Source organism: Ctenopharyngodon idella, chromosome 18, assembly GCF_019924925.1.
Source record: "Ctenopharyngodon idella isolate HZGC_01 chromosome 18, HZGC01, whole genome shotgun sequence".
Lineage (NCBI taxonomy): Eukaryota > Metazoa > Chordata > Actinopteri > Cypriniformes > Xenocyprididae > Ctenopharyngodon > Ctenopharyngodon idella.
Window position 1 is genome coordinate 30,871,576 of NC_067237.1, and position 27,848 is coordinate 30,899,423.

The following is a 27,848-nucleotide window of genomic DNA, read 5'->3' on the forward strand; positions in this document are numbered from 1 at the left end:
GGGTGTCCAAAGTACGGCACGGGGATGAATTTCAAACGGCCCGCAGCTTGTCTATTAAAATATATTACATGTGGCACGCCATGCATAATTTACAAATTGTGCAGTTTCACAATGTCAACACAAGGTGGCAGTACTAGATTTTATGCCAAAAGCGGAACGAAATAGCGCTGCTTGTGTGCACTGCGCATCCATGGTATTTTGTCAGAAATGTAAGTTAATATCTCACTTTATTTAATTTTTAATGTAGACATGTATTAAATGAGTAATAAAGGCAATTACAGACTATTTTTTTTTCATTAACTTGCAGTTTTGTGCATTTGTATTTATATTAAATGTGTTTATAGACTAAATAAACACATTTCATAGGCCTATATTTATACCATAAAGCCATTCTACATATAGAAACGATAATTTTACTTTTTACCATGTAGTGAGGTGCCATGTGTGGTTTTACCTGCGGTGATCTAAATAGAGTTCTTTTTAATTTAAATAAGAATAGAGTTCTAACTCAGTAATAATATTTAAATTTAAAAACGAGGTTGTTAAAAATTTTACAGATATTGTTTGTGTATTAAATTTACATCTGTGTCCTATCTCAAGCTACTCTACTGTAAGTTCAAGCTTTTGTCAAATCTGTCATGTTTTCAAGAAACAATATGTATAATAGAAAAGGATCCGGCCCCCAGATGTGTCCACAACATCAAATTTGGCCCCCTTTTAAAAAAGTTTGGACACCCCTGCTATAGCTCATGAGTCAGCTCTAACTCATTATTGTAATGCTCAATAAGGTTGTTTTATTGTTAAGTCCTGCCTTTAAATTAAAAAGACTTCTTTACTCAGAGAAACAGTAGCTTTGGTTACCTTTCATAACATTTCCTTCAAGTGTAGAGTTGAGAGGGAAAGAGAGTGAGAGATCTAAAAAATAACTAGAAATTTTGTTTGCAAAATGGTTAATTAGAAACAGTTGATCTGAACAAAAGGGTTTTGTGTAATGTAGAACATCCACAGCATATTTGCCTCCTGCTGCATTTGTCTAAACAGTCAAAGCGTTTTATTAATTTTGAATAAATCTCCTACAGACAGTTCCAATGTCTTCTGTTATTGTGTGTGGCGTTAAACGTTAGAATAGATAGCTTTTATACATTTACAAAATCAAAAAGCCTGTTGTAAAGATGCAGCCTTGCCAGATTATGTAAACAGCGATAATAATACATGAATGTTAAAATTACTGAATATTAATGACTTCATTTAGGACTGTATGTGATTGTTATGTGTTTTATGTAGGCTATTATACACAAAGGCATTCAAAATTTTAAAAGTAAAATTTAAAAATGTATAATTCTCTTATGCTCACCATATTAATTATTTAAATACAGTAATAGTAATATTATGGAATATTATTAAAATTTAAAATGACTCTTTTCTAACTTAATATATTTTAAAATGTAATTTAATCCTGTGATGCAAAGCTGGATTTTCAGCATCATTACTCCAGTCCTCAGTGTCACATGATCCTTCAGAAATTATTCTAATATGATGATTTATTATTATTATTATTATTACTAATGTTGAAAACAGCTGCTTAAGGTTTTTTTTTTATTATTATTTTTTTATTTTTTTATGGAAACCGTGATCTTTGATGAGCAGAAAGTTCATTTGAAATAGAGATATTTTGTGACATATGTCTTCACTGTCACTTTAGATCAATTTAAAGCGTCCTTGCTAAAAGTATTAATTTCTTAAAAAAAAAAAAAAAAAAAAAAAAAAAACTTGCATACGTAATGCCATACTTAATGCCTTACGTTTTTAAAAAACAAAATAGTTTGTTTTCATCTCAAATAAAAACCAGACACACGCCCCTCCCATTAGAGCGAACCTCTTTTGATTGACATGAACCATGACCAATCAAAGCAATGGAATGTTTGAGGGGGCGGGATTTCCTTCAGCGCTGGATGATCTGCTGCAGCTCTAGGTGACACGTAACGAAAGGTGCGATTAGGCCTCTCTAAACTTAAGATAATTAGTAAAAAAAGACTGCTTTTCATTATGTAAACATCTTCACAGAGCTTGGACTAACCACGAGGACCAAATACAACCGGATTCGTTACTTTTTTTAAACTATTGAATGTCTTTGGAAAACTTGGCAAAACGTAAGACATTTCAGATATGCATGTCGTTTGAGCAGCAGTCCAGAAATATAATGTTTCATGAGAAGTCTCGGAGGGGACAGAGTTGTTTCTATACTGAAGAGTGAAGAGAAAATAATTCCCAGGAACGTTTCTGTGGAATCCAGGAGAGGAGGGAACATGGGCAACGGCGTGTGCTCCAGGAAGCAGAAGAAGATTTTCCAATCTCTCTTACTGGTCACGGTCGTGTTCGGGATGATCTATGGTGGGATGGTGTCTTATGAGATGCACAAGCAGCTGAAGAGGACAGAAGAGATGGCCCTGAAATATCAGCAGCACCAGGAGTCTCTTTCCGCACAGCTTCAAGGTAAAAACACACTTCGTCGCGATGACGTCACAGCGCAAGAAACATTCTCCTAAACTTTGGCAAGCCGCGAGCTCTAAAAAATATGTAGCTTACTGTATGTGCTTATTCAGGTGATACTTTGTTTGTGGTGTTGTTGCTTGGAGGTTAAAGATCTAGAGTGGTAATCAAATGTTTTAGGCTTAAAGCACATACAAGAATGTCACATACAATCCACCAAATGCATTGAATACATTGACTGAGGTTTCTTACATTTCTGCAAGTGTCAAGGCTTTTTCACTAGAATAGAATAGAATGGGGTAACGTTGTCTAGTGGTTAAGAAAGATCTGGGCTGGTAACCAAAAATTTTCTGAAAAGTTTCAAATGACATAAAATAATGTCTGACACAAGTTGTTTAATTGGTGACAAATGTTTCTGAATGTTTCACACATTTATTTTTAGAATAGAATAGAACAGAATAGAATACGATAGAATAGAATGGGGTAGCATTGTCTTATGAATCTAAGTCACCATGAAATCAAAATGGAGTTAATAGAATATTGCAGTATTTAGGTGTACATCATTTAAAAAAAAAAAATCATTAGTCTCTTCTCTGATGAATTGTTTAGTGGCACGAGGGTGGGACAAAATGTTACTTACATGAGATCACAGCAATAGCAAACCACAATGATCCAATCAATTCAACATGGACAAAATCAAGTCCTGCCTACAATTTTACTTGTTCAAGAAGGCGATTCACTCGGATATATGTCACAATGGGGGAAAAAAAATTATTGCAACCTCCGTTTCATGCTGAATTTATACCAAAGACCTGTCAAATCAAACCATATAAAATGATTCCATATAGCAATACATAAATGTTATCATCTACATGACACTTGACTGACACATATTTAATGAAATGCCGCGGTTTGCAAACCTTTTTCATGGAAATCTAACAGGGTTTTGCTGCAAATTCAACTTTGCTGCAGTTCACACAGAGCTTGAAACTGATCAGGAAAAAATGTTTTTGGATGTTCAGGTATTGAAATCCTAGAAATGTTTGATTGTTTTTTCTGTGTGTAGCTACTGCAGTGTTTCCCTGCAGCTGCCGTTGAAGATGCTCATTTTTATGCAGAACATTTTGTTGGCAACCACATTGTTTCAACCTGTGCCTAAAATCACAGTCTCTCATTGTCCCAGTCTTACAGAGATTGGCTTCGCAGTTTGTCTGCAAAGAGGGCAAGAAGAAATGGCCCTTGTTTTTAGATAAAATACAAAGGAAGCAGATCTATGTTCAACTGTTGCCACTTGACAGATTAAACCTTAATTTTGTTACTTTGCAATATTGAATTAAATGCCACATTTTCTGTTCAGTTCTTTTCAAATATTTGGAGTTTGGAGGGAGTTTTGTGTGTGCAAAGATTTTTATTTTTTTCTGACTAGTCTGCAGTCCATATTTTTGTCTTGACTACAACAAATATTATTAAAAAATGTCTTAAGAATCATATTTATTTTTGTAAAAAAAAAAAAAAGATTATTAATGACTGTTAGAAACTGTCATGCATGATTTAGCTATGTTAATTATATAACAAATAAAAAGAATAAACTAATAAATTAAATCTTTTACTATAGGAAAACAAATAAATATTTTTGTACAATCAACTATAAAAATATTTTTTTAAATAAAATAATTATTAATCATATGTTTTGTTGTCAAGACACAATCTGAAAAATATAAATAAATATAAAACAATTTATTATAAATGACTGATGAATTAATTATATAACAATTATAAAATTAATCAATAAAAAATCTAAATCACTTACTGCAGGAAGTTAAATAATTCCTTTTTTTATATATATATGTTTATAAAAAAAAGAAAAAAAAAGATGTTTGTTGTTGTCAAGATCTGAACTGTATTAAACAAAATCTAAACTATATAAATATAATACAAAAATACATAAAAAAAAGTTATTTATGGCTGTTATATACAATAACTATAAAATTAATAATAAAAAAAACATCCAGGTTTCGACTGTAAGTAACCATGGTTCCCTGAGAAGGGGAACGAGACACTGCATCTTGGTCAATGCTATGGGGAACGCCATCAGTGTTTTTTATTATTAAATTTTTTTTAATTATTTAATTTTATAGTTATTATAATTCATTAATTTATAACAGCCATGAATAATAATTTTTAATGTATTATATTTATATAGTTCTTTTTTTATATAGTTCAGATCTTGACAATAACAAATATGATTAACACTTTTTTGGAAACATTTTTATATTTTTGTAGAAAATTATTTATGTATTTATTGAACTTCCTGCGATTTAGATTTAATGTTTTTTTTTTTTTTTAATTGTTGTAATTTATCAGTCATTTATAATAATTTGCATAATATTTATTATATTTATATATGTCAGATCTTTGTCTTGACAATGAAAAATATTAATAATTATTTAGGAAAAATCTTTTTAAATTTGAAAATATTTTATATTTGAATGTACAAAAATATTTATTTTCCTACAGTAAATGATTTAATTTATTTTATTATTTTTATTGTTTATAATTATTATATAATTATTCTAAATTATGCATAATAGTTTATAAGTCATTAATAATACTTATTTTATATTCGTATATAAAAAAAATAGGACTTTTTTATGCACTTTGGAAGCCTAGAGCCAATGTATCTTTTTTTTTAATTTCCTGACCATATGTGCTGCTCATTGCACAAACGATTTTACTTTTAATTATTATTGTAACCACTAGGAGGTCCTGTGATTACTGCCTTCTTTGAGTCCTAATCACTGCACAGCCTCTTTAATCAGCATAATAAGTACTTGATGTGTCATGTAATGATGATTGTAATGGGAGGATACGAGACAAGAGGCAAGGGGTCGGAGGACACATACCATGACTTCACTGTAATAATGCAGTTTAAGGAACAGCCTACGCTGCTGGACAAACACAAATATGGGGAGGAAAGCTTCTGTCAGGCTTCATTTCCTGTGGCATTTCAGATTTTGGAGGAGGACTGGCGTAGCTCATGTTACGTGTGAAAAGAGCAGACGGTTCAACCTTTCATTCTGATGCCATTAGAGAGAAATTAAGAGGGCTCGGATGTGGCACTCGACGGGTCAGTGGTTCACACAGTGGGGAAGTCTTCAAAAATAGCTCAGCTTACTTTACTTTTTGATTGTGGTACTGTAAAAGATTCTGGTTGTAAGGAGATTGTGTTGGTGAGGGGTATGTAGAATTTATTTTTTTTTTTTTCATTTTTGATATTTTTAGCACTGGTGCTTTATTTGCATGTTAACAGGATGCTATACTTTATTTGTTAGACTGACTGCACAGGAAATACATGTCAAAAAATTGACATCTTTAAATTTATATATTTTAAAACACAGCCTCTATTGCCATATGCATTCAGACAGATGTTTTGCATTCATACTGTTTCAGAGTAATTGTTTGCATTAGTCTGTTTACTGTGTTTAGTAAAATCACTTTTCGATGTTGGACTGTAAACTATATATTTTCAAATGACAGTTTAGTGTCATGCCCACATAGGACACATTATTGTATTTGAAAACACACATGGTGCATAATACAGGGGTTTCAAGACACACCGTATCAAAAACACAACTCTCATTGTGCCAGATGGTGAAAAAATGGCACGAGATATGACATGAGTCATGACAGACAAACACGTTTATTTGCATTTTTGCAAAGACCAGAAGTTAAAAAATAACTGTAGCTAATAGGTAACCGAGAAATTTATCTAAACTTTCAATGCACAAAACTGTCATAGACCTTTGGATTATGTGTTCAAATTTTAATGTTACACACACACACAGCTGTGGCTGTAAATTCTCTCTAAAATCATCCCCTGTAAAGAAGCACTGTTAAAATATTAAAACAAAAATAAGCATCATGCTTGACAAAATTAGTGTCAAATTTTTAGCCAAAATCTTGCCATAACAACTGAATGTATTGGTTGGATCTGTTGAGGTCATCAGCAGTCACTTCCATTTTTGATGTTTTTAATAAAGCATATTGTTAATTTTTTCTATAAAGAAAAGCGTAGGTTGTTTTGAAATAATTTTTGATTATATTGTTTGTGAATAAATACAACGATTTTATATGCATGTCAAACCTGCAATAATTAAATATTAATTAAATAAATGTAAAATGCAATGTGTTTAATCTCACTTTATTAAACACTTTTTGCTGCTGACTTTGGGGATTTTTGACAATGGGGATTTTTCAAATGCAGATAGAACATTCTAATTCTAAAAAAAATCACTTTTTGCTTGGAATTATAAGGTTCTGTCTTGCAAAACATTAATTGAAGCAATAATTTTCAAGAAACACAAACAGTTTACTTATAATTTGTTTTGAAACCTAAAATTAGTGTTGTAACAATGTGTTGACATGCATGAGAAAGTTAAATTTAATGCTTTCTATGACATTTAATTCATATTTTAGAATGAATGTTTTTTTCTTGTTCAAGTTAAGCATAAAAGGCAGTGTTAAATATTTTGTCCAGTGCAGATGTTAAATTTAGGTAGGAATATGGTGGGTAATTTAACACATTATTGCAGGAACCATTTAAGTTTTAAGTTTCCTTTTGTTTAGACAGAAGGCAGCTTCTGTAATACATCTGAGCAGGACTTTATTCTATAGAAAGTGGGACAGGTGAAATGGCTTTCTCTCTAGACATCAGTAAGGCTGAAATAACATGCTAACGTTTATTATTGTAATTAAGACCCCATCAATTAAAAAGCTGACTGTTTGACCTTTAAGGCTTAATATTGTAAAATTTAAGACATTTTAAGACTTAAAAAACCGCAAGAAAACAGACAATGCTTCAGCAAAGGTGTTTAACAAAGTTTAATAAACATTGAAAAATGTTTCACTTACTATATATAATTTAAAATATTTCACATTTAAAAATATTTAAATTACTTCAACTATGCAACAACTCAGTTTTTACCAACAATGTAAAATTTAACATTTCATCTCACTTAATGTAGTTTATACACTTCAATCCAGTGTGCCATAGCGTAGAGCTTTATAGCTACATACATCTTAATACAAGTACATAGGGTGGATCAAGATTAAAACATAACCCAATATATACATAACATTCCCTCGTATGACAATGACATGACTGGAATAAAGCAAATAGACTACAAAACCCGAACCTATCCTCTTAATAGCGCTGATGGCTAGCATGGTGTCTAACTATAAAAATAACTCCTCAGCAATCAGATACAACAAAACACAAAAAAAGACTGAAATTTGCTGGAATTTGGGCTGCTGTCATTGACAAGATCATAAATAAAATAGTCGATCATGAGGTTTCTAATAAACATTGTGTTGCGTGGAATTGTCACTGTTTTAACATTTTCTGCGCTCTTCTGTGTTTTCTGCACCAGAGCAGTCCGATGACACGATAAAGAAAGCTGATCCTGATTGGTCCTCGTGTGTGCATTCAAAGTGCTGAGTGGCTCACAGATAGAACTTTATAGAACCAAGTTAGAGTTTGACTTTGTAGATAGAACCTTTTTGTTCTAACCTTTTTTCCCAAAATGTGCACAACTTAAAAAAGGAAACATCACATAATGTAAATAAGTTGTCACAGAATATGAATATGTAAATAACTCAATTTTGACAAAAATGTCAGATAGAATCCAAGGGGATGATTTGGCATGTTTGTGTGCTGCTGCACGTCTCTGTGTGTGTAATAAGCAGAGTGTACGCGTGTTGTACACTCTCCTATAGGCACATATTACTAACTAGCTCTTTAAAGTAACAAAAAAAAATAAAAATAAAAATTGTGCTTTTGACTTTAGACCAGGTTTTAGTTGGTCAATGGCGCAGTCTATTTCATTTGCCTCAAAATAGCAACGCGCCAACAGTGCGCAAGAACACACCTCGTTTTCAGACCAGCACACCCATGGGTGCACAAATGTGCATTTGCTATTTAAACAACGTGGCACTGGACGTGAAAATGATAACCGTGTCGGGCTGAAACTAGCAAAAAACACCTGGCATTGCTTTGCGCTGGGTGTATGATAGAGCCCTAAGTGTGAAAGGACCTTTACATTTGACAAAAATAGAACTTTTGTTTGTTTGTTTTTCTCAACCCAGCCTAGTTGAGAAAAAGTAACGCAGAAGTAACAACTCATTGCTTTCTATAAAAACAACTTTCCCCAACACTGGTCAACACTCAACACCAATACAAAAGACAAATATATTTTGTTCTCTCTCTCTCTTCTTCTCAGTTGTGTACGAGCATCGCTCAAGGTTGGAGAAGTCTCTTCAGAAGGAGCGGCTGGAGCATAAAAAAGCCAAAGAAGGCAAGATTGTTTATGATATATGACAACATAAATGACTAACTGATGAAGAGGAAATGATGAAGTGTAATGACATCCTGTAGCTTGCATGATGGATAAACTGGTGCAGCCCAAAGCAGCTATGTTACGCCAAGTCAAGTTAATAAGATCCTAAGAGTATTTGGACATTTAAGCCACACTTAAAATGCATGAATGTCATTGCAAAATAATGACATACAATTTAGTTAATTAATTAGTCTTGCATTTGTCTCTGCTGTAATACTTGTTTTTGCCTTTTCCTCACAGATTTTCTTGTGTATAAAATAGAGTCTCAGCAGTCTCTCAACAAAGAAAAGGTATGTTGTTTTGAGAGCTACGGCATGAAGAATGTTTTTTTTTTTTTTTTCAGTAAAAACTTGTGTTGTAAAACTAGATGAAATGCAGGCAAAGCTACATTTTTTTTTCTGAGAGCAAACACTCACTTGCCCTGCAGTCAAATACTCATCTGGTTGTTTGTATGCGAATAGCTCATATATTTCTTGAATATCACGGCCTGTGGCTTACTGGCATGGCATTTAGAGGTACAGTGATGCCATGCTTACAAAATGACCAGGTTTGTTTGTATTTGTTTGTTTACAGCAAGATGCCAGTGTCAGGTTTAATTCTCTACATTCCCAGCATCAGATTTTGAAGGTCAGTGAGAAAAATGCATGCTTGTTTTTAAAAACTATGTTTTGTGATGTACTGTAAAATATGCAGTATGTATTTTCTTCACACAACAAACACAGATAACAAACTGTTGTGTGTATGTGTGTGTGTGTGTTTACCATCAGAACCAGCATGACGACCTAAAAAAGCAATATTACGAACTACAAGAGCGACATCAGCTACAAGGAGATGAACACAACAAGGCATTAGATGAACATAAACAGAGACTTGACCAGCTTCATCAGACCAAAGAGTCTGAGATTTCTAAGCTCAAAGGTATCATGTTCTCACCATCTTTCTCTTAGCAACCACAGCCTGGCAACCACCAACTAAAAGGCTCTAGCATCACAAGCTATGATCATTTCAGTTGCCTCTCTTTTTCTCTTTCTTCCCCAGAGAATGTATATAACCTACGTGAGGAGAACAAGCAGTTGAGAAAAGCTCATCAGGACGTCTATGTGCAACTTCAGGATACCAGGGTAATGCCGAAAAGCACTAGGTCTTTTTAGAGCAGTAGTATAAAATATGTTTTATGGTTATTATGGGGTAATTAAGCCAGGTGTACCATTTGCCACAGACAAAGGGGTGAATTTGGTGAAAATATGTCTGGTTATGGCAGCCCCAAAATTCACAAACAAACAAACAAACAAACAAATAAATAAATAAATAAAAAATTACAAAATATATTTAGCATAAAGAAACGTAATCATATTTCAAGACCATTAAGATTTTTTTATTTTTACATAAAGAAAAAAAACATAATTCTATTTATTTCTCTGTTACTTTATATTTAAGTATGCTTATTTAATATATATAATATAATGTAATACATATTATATTTAGTTTTTTAAATAAAATATTATAAATGGTTATTTTGTTACATTACACACATAATTGTGCTTGATTGTTATGATTCTGAAATAATTTCATATATATATATATATATATATATATATATATATATATATATATATATATATATAAATATACACCGATGAGCCATTACATTATGACCACCCCCAGCCTAGAGCAATGAGCGTGCCTGGCAAGCGAACAGTGCCACAGGGGCAGTACACAGAGCAGTATATATACCCACTGACAACCGGCTTTCGGTCAGTAGAGTGTTCACTGTCAGAATGGGAAAAGCTGCTGAGTTATCAGAGTTTGATAAAGGACAAATCGTGATGGCACAGCGCCTCTGAACTTTGATCTTGGAAACGGCGCGCCTTGTAAGTTGTTCACATGCCACTGCAGTGAGTACGCATCAAAAGTGGTGCACGGATGGCCAAACAGCGAACCGTCATCCAGCCGTGTGTCATCCGCAGCTCATTGATGCCAGAGGGTAGCAGAGACTGTTGCGCATTGTTCACAGCAACCACAGGGCCACAGTGCGACAAATCACCAGCAGCTACAACAGTGGTGACCAGGGGAACATGTCACAGCACACAGTTCATCGCAGCCTTCTGCGTATGGGCCTACATGTTATTAGATAGGCTGGGGGTGGTCATAATGTAATGGCTCATCGGTGTGTGTGTGTGTGTGTGTAATATATACATATATATATATATATATATATATATATCATGATAATGATATTTAAGATATACATTTATGATGATAATTCACGCTGTCCATATGAATGCTTGTATTTGAGCTTTGACTGTGATGGTTCCTCTTGTAGCAACAGCACAAGAACCTAAAATCCTCCCACGACCAGCTTGTGTTGACCCTGGAGGACCACAAGAGTGCGCTAGCTGCTGCCCAGGTGAGTGTGTGTGTGTGTGAGCGCTTTAAGCAGGTGAAAGAGTGTGTGTGCCATACAGAGGATATCCTGTGGGAAAGGCAAGTGCAGTTTCACACAGCACATGTAAGCAGCAAAAAAAATGGTGTTATATTTATTTCTACACCCATATTAGCAGAGTATAGTAGTTACACTGTCTTTGTAAGCAATGCAACACTGTGTAGCTGCAAGTAGTATTTCAGGAATTACTTTTTTTGCTGCACATAGAGAATTATTTTGCTGAATTTAGCATAAAACATGGTGAACATGAGCTGTAAACCTACTTATCCGTTGAAATATTTTGCTATAGTAATTTAATAATTACACTATACACATATACTAATGCATTGGGTTTGATAAAAGAAAATTACTAATGAAGCTTTTTTTTTGTACAAACATACACAAAACAATTTTGTTATATAATAATTTTAACACACAATTTTTTTTTTTTTTTGTATATTTTATTATATTTGTAAGTAAAGTTGTTTTCTTCCCCATGGAACTGCTTACATTAATGCAATTAATCTGATATATATTAGTAAAAAATTAAATCTAAGACTGTGGACAAAGTGAGAGAATATATACTTCTACATATAAAAATATCTCATTCAATACTGAAAAGCATTGATTAATGGTTAATAGCATTTATAGTTTAGTGTAATTAAATTAGATTATTGCATGCATTTAACAACACAATACCAAATGCTTACTGTAAGTTGCAGCAATTAAGTTGCTTTTCCTGTGCAATTTAGGAGTATTATTTATTTATGTGGCTTCATCCCAAATTAGTCGCCATGACGGTTAGGATGCTGCCTATGTAGGACATGAGGCAGCTCACTAGGTTTTGCAACAGCTAATATTTTTTATTTCTGCATAGCACTTCATATCAATTTTTCAGTAGAAATGCGCTCAGTGTGAAAGCAGCACGTGATCCTGCTGATTCAGTTAGACTGCAGTGCTGCTTTGCTTATGCAAGCTGTTTCAGACTGGACTAAGCCTGCATTTCAAGTCCGGTCGCATTCCACAAGGCCATTATGATCTCTTGCACACACATTCTCTCTCGTTTTTCAGAAATTCTTGCCCTAGTTTAGTATGCTAAAATGTGCATGAGTCTGATAAGCCATACATGCTGTACTTCCTGTTTACTCGCTTTTTCTCTGCGGCTTTGTAAAACCAGATGTACAGATGCTTGTTAATTAGAACTGTCACTATCTGCTTTCTCAGGATGATAGAGAAAGGATGCTGGGAGGCAGTGGGTTTAGTGTGTTTGTGTGTGTTTGCACTTGTTCTCCTTTCAAACCAACACATCCAGAGTGATATTTTCGTTCCACATGCTGCCAACACTTGGCACTCAAACAGAAAAGAAAACAGGTACACTAGTGAAGGAGGTCTGGGAGAAAGGTTTAATTAGGATTAAAGGATCTTGGGTATGAATTGAGAATGATGAAACAATAGTATGTTTTAAAAGAATAGTCTTTTGAAGTCATACATTAGCATTGTGTGAGGAACAGCCCCAAATTTAAAGTCTTGGTTTACTTTCCTTTGTACCTCTTGCATCTTATTGTACAAGTTGATGTGCAAAGACCTACATTTAATTTAAATCAATACTAATATTGAAACCAGAGCAAAAATATGCTTTTGAGCACTTTTATTGAATATAAATATTAAAGGTGCAATATTGTAAGAATTTTGCAGTAAAATATCCAAAAATCACTAGGCCAGTGTTATATATTTTGTTCACTTGAGTACTTACAACATCCCAAATGTTTGCAACTATTTGTAAATCGTGAGAAAATTGCAATTTTAACCAAGGCTCCGGGACGTGTGAGGAGTCGCCTGTCAATTGCGTCATACCCGCTACTCTTGGTTTCCGGTTTTATTTTGTAGAAACCATGGAAACACCAAAGACGCTTTAATATTTACATATTTTAATAGGCAAGGGAACAACTGTTTTGGTATATTTATAGACAGAAAACGAAATTATTTTTATATAGCTCAACACGCTTAGTCTTATTGTTTAAATCTAGCTTACTGCAATGTGCAACAAGTGTCTCACAGCAGCCACCGAGCGAACGCACAGAGTAACGTTATAACATAATTTTCAACACTCTCAAATGTATCTAATATGATAAACAGAGCTGTGTTACCTCATACTCATGACCGGAAAAGCGGAAGCGGCGCCGGCGACTGTGGCATAATAAAAGTTCCGCTGAGTGTGTTGCGCAATCGCTCCAGCGGCCTCGTTCAGCTCCCACAACACTCGGTCCTGCTCTGCTTCATACTACAGTAACGTTAATAATCGCATCCATGAACAGGATTTCTTCCCGAGTCCTATCCCGATTATTTTCCACCGGCCGTTGAGGTGAAGACCACATGTCCCAAGATTCCGCGCTCAAACTTGCCGTCATCAAGCTACGCCTTTGTTTTGAATAGGCCTTTAGCGACCTCTAGCGGACAGAAAATATTACATATTGAGGCTTTAAATAAATTTAAAACCATGTAGTTTTCTAGTATTTATTATTATTATTATTATTATTATTATTATTATTTTAAATTAAATACATTCTGCTTTTTAACAAAATCTTTTTATTTTAAAAAAGTATAAACATTAAATTATGAAATATTTATTAAATATCAAATAAATAAATAAATACAATAAAACCATGTTGTTTTTTTCTATTTTTCAATTAAATTATTTTTGCTTTAAGATCGAAATATGATTAAATTACATTACATTAGTAAATAAAATGAAAACCATGCAGTTTTGTAGTATTTTGTCAGTAACACTTTACAATAAGTTTCATTAGTTAACATGAACTAATAACGAACTGCATTTATACAGCATTTATTAATCTTTGTTAATGTTAATTTCATTTACTAATACATTATTAAAATCAAGAGTATTTGTTAACATTAGTTAATGCACTGTGAACTAACATGAACAAACAATGAACTGCTTTTTTTATAAAGCTTTTTTGTTGTTGCTTTTTTAAGATATTGCTCATGGTTAGTTAATGTTAGTTAATACAATAACTAATGTTAACAACTGAGAACTTATTATGAAGTGTTACCATTTTGTCAATTAAATAAATGTAGTTTTAGGTTCTCAATTCATTATTCAAGTAATTATACAACTTTTGATATAGATTGCACTAGTTTTTTTCTGATATTGATGTATTTCCCTCATGATGGGAAGAAATGCTAGGCTCTTGATTTTGGCTTGCTGTATTTGTTGTCTGTTTCAACTAACTACCAAACAATCTCTCATGTAACCCTTCACCAATGTATATGAAGCCTTCACTCTGATATGTGGTGTTGTACTGATGTAGTGGGTCTCCATGGGTTCCAGGTTCAGGTGGATGAATATAAACAGCTGAAGGAAACACTCAGTAAGATGCCCAGTCTGAGGCATGCTGCAGGGCAGCCCCAGCAACATGAGGCTGTTAAGCCCATCCAGAACGGGAACGCAGAGGAAAACAATCAACCCCATGATGCTCAGCCAGAGGTATTGAAGCTGTTTACCTATCATGCATTCAAAACTGAGGTTTTTCCCCACTCATGTCACTGGTTTAAATGGTCAAGAATGAGATCTGTCTCATGTGGATCTCCATTAGAAGGAGAAACATGACGAGGTCGAGAAGCCTCAATCGCACCACAGGGAGGAGGTTGGAGAAATGGGAGGAGCCGAGGAGAGGAGGAGAGAGCTGGCAGAGGAGGAGATGGAGCAGGCGGGGCAGCCTCAGAAATTAGAGGAGGAGTTTGATGGGCCGCATAATGAAGTGGAGGAGGAGGAGGAGCCACAGGCCAACCAACCAGATGAAAATGCGCTAGAAAGGGAGCAACGTGACGCTCAGGAGGTCAGAACTTTTGCGACATGATTCTGAATGCAAACATTAGATAAATTACAAATATACTAGTATAGCTACATTACCGTTCAAAAGTTTGGCGTTGCTATGACTTTTTTTGAAAGAATATATATATATATATATATATATATTTCAAAATGTAATTTATTACTATGATGGCAAAGCTGAATTTTTAGCATCATTACTCCAGTCTTCAGTGTCACATGATCCTTCAGAAATCATTCTAATATGCTGATTTGCTGCTTAAGAAACATTTCTTCTAATTATCAATGTTAAAAACAATTGTGCAGCCTAATATTTTTGGAAATTGTGATGCTTTTTTTCTGATTTCTTTAAGAACACCATTTATTTTATAACATTATAAATGTATTTACTCTCACTTTTGATCAATTTAATGCATCCTTGCTGAATAGATGTATTAATTTATTTAAAAACAAACACACACACTGACCCCAATCTTTTAAAGGTAGTGCCTAGTAAGCTGCCTACCTAGACAACATTTTTAGCCATAATAATGTGCTGTTTCAAAGGGTAGGCAGCCAAGTTATTCTGTTTTATAAGACAACTTATAAGACAATTGGTCAGAAAGACAAAAAATGTAGTTTTAAATGATTTTTATAAAGTATTAATCGAAAACGGTTCCATCCAATTAAAAACACACTATGGCTATGTTCAGACTGCGAGCAAAAATCCAATTTTTTACATATCCAGATTTTGCATATCCAAACAAAAAAACGCATGATTCAAACCACATTTGGAGGTGGTTTTAAATGTGATTCCAATCAGATTTACAGATGAGTCTCATTCTGGACACACTGGTTTCAAATTGTCTTTTGCATGACACACAATAATAACGTCAAAACCGGTGACAGAAATGCCAGAAGTATACATACGTTATTCAAAAGATTTCGGCTGTGACTACAGCACAGAACATCACTATATATACCAGTTTTTCTTGTGCAATAAAGTAATTCCCTGCAGTCTGAACATAACCTATTTCACCCAATATTTGTGTGTGCTTCAGTATGTGTTTTCATTCTGTATGTTTTCATTATTATTATTAATATTGAGTTGTTAGCTTAGCCAGTCCACCTTCCTGCATTGTCCTCCAACATTTAACTCATTTTCCATTGTAAGGCCCTCACTCTTCTGTTCTGCCCCCAGGTGGCGCCAGCTGAGGCACATGTGGAGCACGCACAAGTGGAGCGGGTGAAGTCTGCATACGAACAGCAGCAGGAGCAGCAGCGTCTGGCTGCGCAGCTGGCGGAGGAACGCAGACAGTTGCACCTGCGTCAGGAAGCCCTGCAGAAACAGCAGCTGCAGCAGCAGAAGGAGAGAGAGGAAAGATTACGTCTGCAGAGAGAGAGAGAGGAACAGCATAACAGAGAAGCTGATCTCAAAGAGCAACAACTCCAGCAAGAGATGCTCCGGTCAGAGGCCCTCCCTTTACTTTTGTAGTTATTCATTTATTTTAAGTTTATTTTTATTATGAATGATGTTTATAAAAACTAAAAGCTACAAGAGATTGTGTTGCTGTGATTTTCCACAGTTAGTCATCAAACCAAATGCAATATTAATAAAGAAAAAAGTAAATAATCAGTGATTTTCATTTTTTTTAACATTAATGAAGAATAGTCATGTGTGCATGTTTACTGGCTATTTTGCTGTTCTTGTCACAGTGATCTAAGCCAGGAAACTGTAATGGTTTGTTTAATAAATCATTTTATTTTCTGTATTTACCAGGAAAAAGGCACAGTATGAAAACATGGATGCTGATATAGTTCAGGGAGAAGATGACCCACAGATAAATGAGGAGAAAGGTGACAATTTATTTGGTTTGATGTAATACCAGTGCTACTTTTACCCATGGTGTCTCAAAAATGTTTTTTGTAATTTTAATATCTGGTCCCAGTTGTTCAAAAGTGATCTGATCGGATTTCGGCTATCGGATTGGATCAAATCTTGAAAATGTGTTGTTCAAAAGATCAAAATGATTCTGAAATCGGATAAGATCATAAAATTCAATCATGGTTTTGATTTGGATAAAATAGCCAGTTTGTGTTGTTCACTTTTTAGTAAGATTGGGATACCTGTGATCCCCCCCAAAAATAGGATTATCCTGATCCCAGCAGAAGGGTGGATTTCAGGAACAAAAATGTAATAAAACTTTAAAACTGGTCAAAAAATGAAACCTTAGTATCATGTAATATATACACACATCTGTATTTTTATTTTGCTCTTGATTAGTTTAACTGTTAAAGTAATAAAGTACACATTATGCTACCTATTAAGACTTTCAGTGCAGTAAAGTAAAAAAAAAAGAGATTTTAGTGCAATAAATTTATCTCCCAAACAGCTGTCAATATGAAACAAAAATAATATATTTAATTTGAAGTGTTTTTTAATTACTGTATATAAATTACATTGGCATAATCATCAGAGGTGAACCAGTCAAAAGTAGTTTCTAACAACTGCATCCCTTGTTGCATTCATATTTGTTTGTTTTTGTTGTGGGTCACATAAGGGGCTACGGAAACTCTAAAGGGACATGGTGATGGGAGGTAGAAAATGAGATGGGAAGAAAAATTAATTTTAATGCTTTTGCGTTTCCCTAAGAAAATTCGCATTCACTTTCAAAAGTTGAGTTCTTTATGAAGTTTCTTGGGGAAATGCAAAACTAAATATTTAAATTATATATTAAAATATAAACATTTTTCCCATTTCATATATATATTTTTTTTTCATCACCATGTCCCTTTAGTGCCTTCGTAGGGGACTGATAGTTTAATGGGTTAGTTCACTCAAAAATGAAATTTCTGTCATTTATTACTCACCCTCATGTCGTTCCACACCCGTAAGACCTTTTTTCATCTTTGGAACACAAATTAAGATATTTTTGATGAAATCCAAGAGGTATTCGTCCATATACATCAATATAATCACCACTTTCAAGGTCCAGAAAGGTACTAAATGACGCAGGACGCAGAAGCCGGCCAATAATGAGTCGGTGTTCTGACGTAGAATGACACAAAAGAGAAGATATTGTTGAATAAACTCATTATTTTTGGGGGAGGGGTTTGTGCACAAAAAGTATTCTGGTTGCTTTATAAAATTAAGGTTGAACCACTGCAGACTGTTTTAACAATGTCTTTAGTACCTTTCTGGAACTTGAAAGTGGTGATTATATTGCTATCTATGGACAAGTCATATACCTCTCGGATTTCATCAAAAATATCTTAATTTGTGTTCTGAAGATGAATGAAGGTCTTACAGGTGTGGAACGACATGAGGGTGAGTAATAAATGACAGAAATTTCATTAACTTGTGGATGGATGATCTGATCTTGGATAGCAAAACATGGGATTTCCAAATCTAGATAATTCTGAACCCTATAAAACTTTTTGAACAACTGGGCACTGAGGATTATATTTTTCGTATGTCTCTGTCATTTGTAGAGGAGAATGTGCACCATGAGGAGCCGGGGCAAGGTGAAGAGGACCATGCTCACCATGAGGATGAGGTGTGTTCCCTTGTGTTATTATAAACACATACAGAAGCACCAGTATTCATATAAACATGGCTTGATTCTTACTTTTCCTAAGGAGCATGTGCTTCTAAGTTAAAAAAAAAAAAATAGGAGCACATTATAAAATATATCAAATAATGTATATTTCAAAAAGTACACTAGTTTTTTAATATTTCTGCTTAAATTATATTGTTTTTTATATATATATATATATATATATATATATATATATATACTGTCATCTCCTTTTGAAATTTAATAATCACATTCGGCTGTATCATGATTCCTTTTTTCATCCCCAAATTTAAGATGTGTAATTATTTGTTATACCATGTAAGATATTTAAGACTTTTATGACCTTAAATTTAATAAAACTGAATTTTTTCTTTATGAGTGACTTTTTATTTTTTGCACGTGCTTCTCAATACATTTTACGCGCATCTATTTTTAGTCACAAATTGAGTAATTTAAGCCATTGTGAACATGTGTACTGATGATAAATACATTGATCTTTCAGCGACCTGTTGAAGCGGATGTTGATCCAGAGGACGACCCCAACAATCAGGGTGAGGATGAGTTTGAGGAGGCTGAGCAGCAGCAGCAGCCCCGTGGAGAAGAAGAGGAGGAAGAGCTGGCACCCGTAGGCCACCCCGACATGCACCTGGCCGAAGAGAATCAACACCAACCGCCCGCTGAAGAACAACTCGTGGTAAGCGACTGGTTTTTTGCAGCTGGAGTCTCCTAACTGGCAGACGTGACATGTTTTCAGCATGATGTTTAACAGCATTTTTTAATTAAAAAAAAATTGCGGTGATTTAGTTTGGGAATTTGACTGTTGCCAACATCTAGGGGATATTTATTATGCAATTGTGAATGTCTAACTTGAGTTTTGTGTGTTTTATGCAGATGGCTGGAAACCCAGACCAACAGGAAGATGCTCTGGATGAGCAGTACCAGGAAGATGGCGATGATGAGGTCGAATAGCAAATGCAAACACACACACCCAGTCCTAAAAACAAAGCAAGAATGGTTATTTGTTACCTAATTGGGACGACTTTCTCTCTCCAGGCTCAAGATGAGCTGGTAGAAAATCAGAAGCATGAGGCGGTACGAGGGGAAGAGGGAGACCCGTATAATGAGGAGAATGGAGAACAGGTACAACATATTTATAATTTGTGGCTAGTTGAGAAGATCAGACTTGATCAGACCTGCACCTGGAAGATGATAAAATAAATTAAATATAATCCTTAAGATTTACGTAATTTAATTAATGCTAGGGTTTGCAGTTTTGTGTGTATATATATATATATATATTTTATTAATTATACATAATTATAATATAAATATAATAAATAAATAAATTGCAGCAGGCAATTAAAAAAGGCAATTTTGTCTAAAATTCTTTCACTCTAAACTGCTTTAATTTGGAGCAAGAGATACAAGGGGAGTGGCTTTATTGCATCAGATACATGTCACTTTGCTCACAGCTGATTGGTCCAGTTTTGCTCTGCAATATCTAACCCAGATTAAAACCTGCTGTAGAGCAGGTTAGCCGTGTAGCATAAGTTGCCATGGCACCTTCTTGAACCTGAAAAACCACAGTCTGCTCAAACTAATCTTAAACTTACCTGGGTAGCAACTGAAACCTGCTTTATGCAGCAGGCCACTGCTGCAGATTCATTTCAGCACTGATAATGTTGTCATAGAAAGGTAGAAATCCGAGTCTGAGGATGTGAACAGATTCGAGTAGTAGAACATCATGGGTTTGGTTCAGGGGGAACTGAAAAGGCAGCTGCTGTTTGTTTGTGGCGCTCAGTGACTGTCTGTCTACAACTGCATGAACAGGGTGCGCGGAGGTATGGAAATACATATGTTGACAGGCAGTTAAGACATCCTATCATTGTATTCGGACCTAATGCAATAATTGGACGAACATTTTTTGGTCCTGAGACTTCCACAGATATATGTAAATTTGTTTAATATTTAGACCACTACTATTATTGATTGCTGTCAGGATGTAAACCATTTCAACCAACAAAAAAAGTTTATGAAAAATCTTGCCTACCCTACCTTTTAAGCTGCACTTTTGGTGCTCTAGCGGTTAATAAACAGAACTGCATGCATCTTGCGGAAGAACCCTGAAATATAAAGCTTTTGCAACATTATAAATGTCTATGCTGTCACTTTTGATCAATTTAATGCATCCTTGCTGAATAAAAGTATTAATTTCTTTCCAAAAAAAAAAAAAAAACTCTTATTGACCCCAAACTTTTGAACAGTAGTGATATTACAAAAGCATTCTATTTCAGATAAATGCTGTTCTTTTGAACTTTCTATTCATCAAATAATCCTGAAAAAAATATTGTACACAACTGTTTTCAACATTGATAATAGTAATAAATGTTTCTTGAGCAGCAAATTGGCATATTAGAATGATTTCTGAAGGATCATGTGACACTGAAGACTGGAGTAATGATGCTGAAAATTCAGCTTTGCGTCACAGAAATAAATTGCATTTTAAAATATATTCAAATAGAAAAGTTATTTTAAATTGTAAAAATATTTCACAATATTACTGTTTTTGCTGTATTTTGGATCAATAAATGAAGCCTTGGTGAGCAGAAGAGACGTCTTTTAAAAACATTTAAAAAATCTTACCATTCAAAAACTTTTTACCGGTACTGTATATACTACTGTTCAAAAGTTTGTTTGTTTTTTGGAAGAATTTTTTTTCAGCAAGGATGCATTAAATTGATGAAAATTGATAATAAAGACTTTGACGATGATACAAAATCTTTTGATCTTTGTATTCATCAGCACAACTGTTTTCAACATTGATAATAATAAGAAATGTTTAGAATGATTTCTGAAGGATCGTGTGACACTGAAGGCTGGAGTAACGATGCTGAAAATTCAACTTTGCCAACAGAGGAATACATTTTAAAATTAAAATAGAAAAGTATTTTACATTTTAATAATATTTCACAATATTACTAGTATACTATGTATACTTTTTTTTGATCAAATAAATGCAGCTTTGGTGAGCATAAGAGACTTCTTTCAAACACAATTAAACAAATTTTAAACAATACTGTATGCATATTTTAGTATACATTAAATACATTAGTATCTGTTAAGCATTATATATTTGTTAATGACTTAAATTAGCAAATAATTGTAGTGTTTATTTACTTTCTTGTCAAAAATGTAGAAGGCAGGGCCATGAATCTCTAGTTAAGCTGTCTGTTCCAGAGAGTTATGTAGTGCTTACGTGTGTGTACGTTTTCACTTATTCTTTTGTACAAGCTGCTGCTGTAACCGTAGACTGGTGGCAGTGCCACAGTTGGGTGAGTCAGATCAATTGCAGCGTCCTCCACGGTGTTCAGTTACTGCCATGAGTCCAGCTCTACTTTAAACATCCATCCTCCATTTTCACATCATCTCTTAGATTTAGGGAATGTTCTTCCTGCTTTATTCACATCTGTGCACTTTTAAAATTACAATTCACTCAAAATTGAAAAGTCTGTCATCATTTACTCACCCTCATATGGGTTTGGACCAACAGCTGTGTCTGAAATTGCATACTGTATACTAGGTACTACATTTGGTTACATACCTGACCAATAAAATAGTATGCTCAATATAGTATGAATAAAATTCGGACATACTACATCCGCCATGTTGTCACTGTCTTGTGACCTATGGTGTCAGTTGTGCCACTTCACTGCCATTCACAAACCCTCTCTCGTGGCCTTGTGGGATAGTAAAGTGTCCAGTGAATGGGCTCTTCAGAATCTCGCTGGAATCCATTTACACCTGGTGTTTTAATCCGTCTCTTTTATCCACTTTTAACCACTTCTGTCCTGATTTCTTCGAGGGGAGGGTTTATAGGGGGGTAAATGTATGGTTTTTTCAGATCTTTTGATCTAATGAACAATAAGCTGTAGAAAAACATACAGAGAACATCAGCTTTCGTTCCTGCTCTGACAGCCACAAGACCACGGCGAATGTTGTGCTTGGTACGTTTTTTGTCGTCAAACCAAACTTGGGTCTCCAGCCAACAAAGTTTAAATCCTGTCTCGCTAGCACGCTTCCAATGATGTTTCGCATTAAAGGATTAGTTCACTTCTGAATTAAAATTTCCTGATAATTTACTCACCCCCATGTCATCCAAGATGTTCATGTCTTTCTTTCTTCAGTCAAAAAGAAATTAAGAGTTTTGAGGAAAATATTCCAGGATTTTTCTCCATATAGTGGACTTCAGTGGGGTACAATGGGAGGAAAGTCCAAATTACAGTTTCAGTGCAGCTTCAATGGGCTCTACATGATCCCAGCCAAGGAATAAGGGTCTTAAATAGCGGAACGATCAGTCATTTTCTTAAAAAAAAAAAAAAAAAAAAAAAAATGTATATACTTTTTAACCACAAATACTTGTCTTTCACTAGCTTTGCGATCCGCCACGCATGACGTAATCACATTGAAAAGGTCACGCATGACATAGGCAGAAGTACCGATCCAGTGTCTACAAAGCGAACATGCAAAGACTAAGCCAAATGGCCTTTACAAAAAAATAAGGTAAAACAACAGTGTCGAACGATTTTGAAGTTGGAGGTGAAAATGAGATGGAGTTTTTCACCTTACGGCACGTCACACGTGACCTTTGTAACGTAATGTGTGGCGGATCGCAGAGCAGTGCGAGCATTTGTGGTTAAAAAGTATATAATTTTATTTATTTTTTTAGAAAATGAACAATTGTTTCGCTAGACAAGACCCTTATTCCTCGTCTGGGATCATGTAGAGCTCTTTGAAGCCGCACTGAAAATGCAATTTGGACCTTCAACCCGTTGTACCCCGTTGAAGTCCACTATATGGAGAAAAATTTCTTTTCGACTGAAGAAAGACATGAACATCTTAAATTACATGGGGGTGAATAAATTATCAGGAAATTTTAATTCTGAAGTCAACTAATCCTTTAAGTTAGCAGGCGAAGAATACAAAGCTTCGGAGCTTTACGAATCGAATCAGTGATTCGGATCTCCTATCAAACGGCTAAAATGCTGAAATCACGTGACTTTGGCGCTCCGAGTCACTGATTCGATTTGTAAAGCTCTGAAGCAGCGTTTTGAAATCGGCCCATCACTATATTGTTGAAAAGTCGTTATTTTGTTTTTTTGGTGCACAAAAATATTCTTGCCGCTTTATAATATTAAAGGAACACTCCACTTTTTTTGAAAATAGGCTCATTTTCCAACTCCCCTAGAGTTAAACAGTTGAGGTCTACCGTTTTCGAATCCATTCAGCCGATCTCCGGGTCTGGCGGTACCACTTTTAGCATAGCTTAGCATAGTTCATTGAATCTGATTAGACCGTTAGCATCTCGTTAAAAAATGACCAAAGAGTTTCAATATTTTTCCTATTTAAAACTTGACTTATCTGTTGTTACATCGTGTACTAAGACCGACAGAAAATTAAAAGTTGCGATTTTCTAGGCCGATATGGCTAGGAACTATACTGTCATTCCGGCGTAATGATCAAGGAACTTTGCTGCCGTACCATGGCTGCAGCAGGCGCAATGATATTACGCAGTGTCTCTCACAAATGTCTCCATGGTTGCAAGGCACGCTCCCTGTGCAACAGTGTGACAGTATAGTTCCTAGCCATATCGGCCTAGGAAATCACAACTTTTCATTTTCCGTCGGTCTTAGTACATGATGTAACTACAGAAGAGTCAAGTTTTAAATAGGAAAAATATTGAAACTCTTTGGTCATTTTTTTAACGGGATGCTAACGGTCTAATCAGATTCAATGAACTATGCTAAGCTATGCTAAAAGTGGTACCGCCAGACCCGGAGATCGGCTGAATGGATTCGAAAACGGTAAAACTCAACTGTTTACCTCTAGAGGAGTTGGAAAATGAGCCTATTTTCAAAAAAAGTGGAGTGTTCCTTTCAAAGGATAGTTCACCCAAAAATGAAAATGATGTCATCATTCACTTGCTCTCAAGTTATTCCAGACCTGTATACATTTCTTTGTTCTGCTGAACACAAAGGAAGATATTTTGAAGGAAGTTTGTAACCAGGCCACTTTGGGGCACCATTGACTTGCGTAGTAGGAAAAAAATTGACTTAATATGTAAGTCAATGGTGTCCCAGAATTGTTCAGTTTCCCACATTCTTCAAAATATATTCCTCTGTGTTCAACAGAACAAAGAAATTTATACAGGTTTGGAACAACCTGAGGGTGAGTAAATGATGACAGAATTTTAATTTTTAGGTGAACTATCCCTTTAAGGTAGAACTACTGAACTCGCATGAACTGTTTTAAATATGTTTTTAGTACTTTTATGGATCTTGAGAGAGGACATGTCATTGCTGTGAATGCAGACCTCACTGAGCCATCGGATTTAATCAAAAATAACTTAATTTGTGTTCTGAAGATGAATGAAGGCCTTACGGGTGTGGAACGACATGAGGAACGACAATAAATGACATTATTTTCATTTTTGGGTGAACGAACCCTTTAACACCAGGTATAAACAAGGCCTTAATTTCTTCTGTGAAAGAAATTTGATGTGGTTTGTAACAAGCAACCAGACTCGATGGTGATTATAGGTGTGTGTAACAAACATCATACTTGATTATTTTTATTTAAAATGCTGTTTTTTGTATCCGTACAGGAAGAAGCCAGAGGTCAGGTTGTGAAGGAGGATAATCAACTCGCCCAACATCACAATGAAGAGAACTACGAGGAAGAAGAGGAGCAAGAAGGTAACGGGGATAAACCGCCAATTCGCAGGGCAGAAATGTGAGGCGATTGAAGGACAGCCAATCGCTGCCACGTTTGGATTGGGTTTCCCCACCCCACCCTCTTAAACATTATGCCAGGAGACGGTTCTGTTGGGTCGTTCTGATGAATAGGAAACCGTTTTTTCTTCCGGTCTGTGTAACTCTGAAACCGAGATGCACCAAAACGCCCAACCACTTACAGACCAAACACCTGCTGTCTGCCTTTACTGTACGTCTGTCTGTTGTTTCTTATTCTAAGGAGCAGTGAATAAGTTCAGTTTAAATGCATTTAATTTCTTTGGCTGGACGAAAATCTGAAAGCACAGATTTCAACAACCAGAATCTCTTGCACTGAAAGATTTGCCATTTTTTTGTTCAGTTGTGGCTCCACATACAAGATATATTCCATCTTTGAAGTAAACCTTTTAACAGTTAAGACTGATCTTGATGGACAGGCAGCAGTCACCAATCAGCCTTAAATCCTCACTTGGCCATGCCCAAACTTGTGTTGGTAATTCATCTATCTTGTTGATGAATAACGCTATGCAGAAATATTGTATCATGGGTGAGTTTGGCAAGGTGCTTGGGTCAACAGATGTCACTACATGAATGTTTACATGTAATTCAAGCAGATAATTGTAGCTGTCGAAAGTTCGTCATTTTTAAATGTTGTACTGTATGTGCTTATTTACCATAGTCGGATTACTGCTGCCTAAACATAAACCAAATTCATTTAGTTAAATACTGATTTTTATTTGCTTTTCACCAAGTGCCTCATCGAGATTATAAGGAAAATTTTCACAAATGTTGCCCATCTTGCCAGGGTGATTTGGTTCCTGATATCTTTGTCGAATGTCTCTGTTATGGTAAACTATTTTTATTGTTTTTTTCTTTCTTTCTTTTCAAGCCGATCTGCCAACTACTATTCTAGTATAAACTAGTACTAGTGTTCTATGTGCTACTGGACCTGGTCCTCTAAGTCTTATTGTCACTGTTTAACATATGACAGCAGAGAAATGAATGGCACATTGAAAATGAGAATTAATAAGAGACATAATATTCAGATGTAGAATTTGAATATGCAAAAATTAAACAAAATGGTTAGCTTACTCAAAATGATTTGTTCTGAATGTATGCTAAATCACTACAATATTGAAAAATTGTATTTATTTTGTTTTGTATTTACTTTGTTTTTTATATTATATAAAATGAAATAATCTTGTTTTGTCACCTTTTTATTTTCTGGGACACATGATTTTTAGATTTATTCATTGATTTAATATTGGTGAAACCAGCTTTCTTGTTAAGTGTTCAGCTTTAATACTTTATATTTAAAATAAATATCTGTATGTTAGATTTTTTTCTCAAGTTTTCTGTTCTGAAAGTGATTTACAGAGAAATATTTTTGTGCCGTTTTGTTGATAAAGGCATTGTGAGCGGAATAAAAATTGGTGAAGGATTTAATGCTCCATCCTCTTTTAATCATGCACAAAGTCTGGCGGGTGTGCTGATGTTTGAAGTAGAGGAAAAATCTCTTCGCTCTTCTTTCATCCTGCAGTTCCTGGAAGGCTGATGAGATGCAGCAGAAGTGACACAGAGGTAATGTGTAGATTCAGGCGAGAGCTCTGCGTTTCTGCAGTCAGTCTTAGAGGAGAGCAAGAGCCTTGGATGAAATGGTAAAACAAAATGGACTGAGATCATCCCAAAAACATTTTCTACCTATCATTCTTCATGAAACAGAACAAAATTGGTCTGTTACGTTCTGAAGAGTTTAGCATGGTAATGGATATGACAATGTTAATGTATTTGGTCTTGGCAGAATAGATTTGCCATGCTGCTGTTGATTATTGCTGCTGCTGCAGAGCAAGTAGAGACTTGCTACAGCCAATACAAACACACTCTACTATGAACATGTAAGACATGCTGCTGCTGCACAAATAGCATAATATGAAATAACCTGTAGCAGATCTAGACAGGTGGAGCTGGGGAAGGTGGAGGGTTTTAGAGAAACTCTGAAAGCGTGCTGCAAACTGCTACACAAACATTGACCACTTATTTAAATGCTGTTCAGCAAATCACTGGCTACAGATGCAACAGGAACCAATCAGCTTGTGCCGTGTAGTTAACAATGTGAATGTCAGCATTTAGCGTCAAGTACCCCTCAGCCTGCGTCATCTAGAGTTTCATGACAACCTGGTATATATGTTTTAGGTGTGTATATATATAATGGATCAGATATTTGTTTTTAAAGACCCTACAAGTTTTATTAAACCATTAAAATTTAAGGAATGTATATTTTGTAACACTTTACAATAAGGTCTCATTTAAGTTGTATTAAATAATGTAGTTAATGTAATAACTAAC

The 27,848-nt window shown here is 34.8% G+C and overlaps 1 protein-coding gene across 1 annotated transcript; it reads left to right on the forward strand.

Moving 5' to 3' along the window:
* The first annotated feature begins 1,919 nt into the window (after positions 1–1,919).
* On the forward strand, positions 1,920–26,943 carry golim4a (golgi integral membrane protein 4a). Its single transcript, XM_051869839.1, has 16 exons — positions 1,920–2,493; positions 8,769–8,843; positions 9,126–9,175; positions 9,459–9,512; positions 9,653–9,803; positions 9,924–10,006; positions 11,209–11,292; positions 14,657–14,812; positions 14,922–15,164; positions 16,338–16,603; positions 16,917–16,993; positions 18,629–18,693; positions 19,217–19,408; positions 19,606–19,674; positions 19,768–19,854; positions 25,376–26,943. The coding sequence occupies exons 1-16, from the start codon at positions 2,208–2,210 to the stop codon at positions 25,505–25,507; spliced, it is 2,070 nt and encodes a 689-aa protein (XP_051725799.1). The 5' UTR covers positions 1,920–2,207; the 3' UTR covers positions 25,508–26,943.
* Positions 26,944–27,848: the final 905 nt, after the last annotated feature.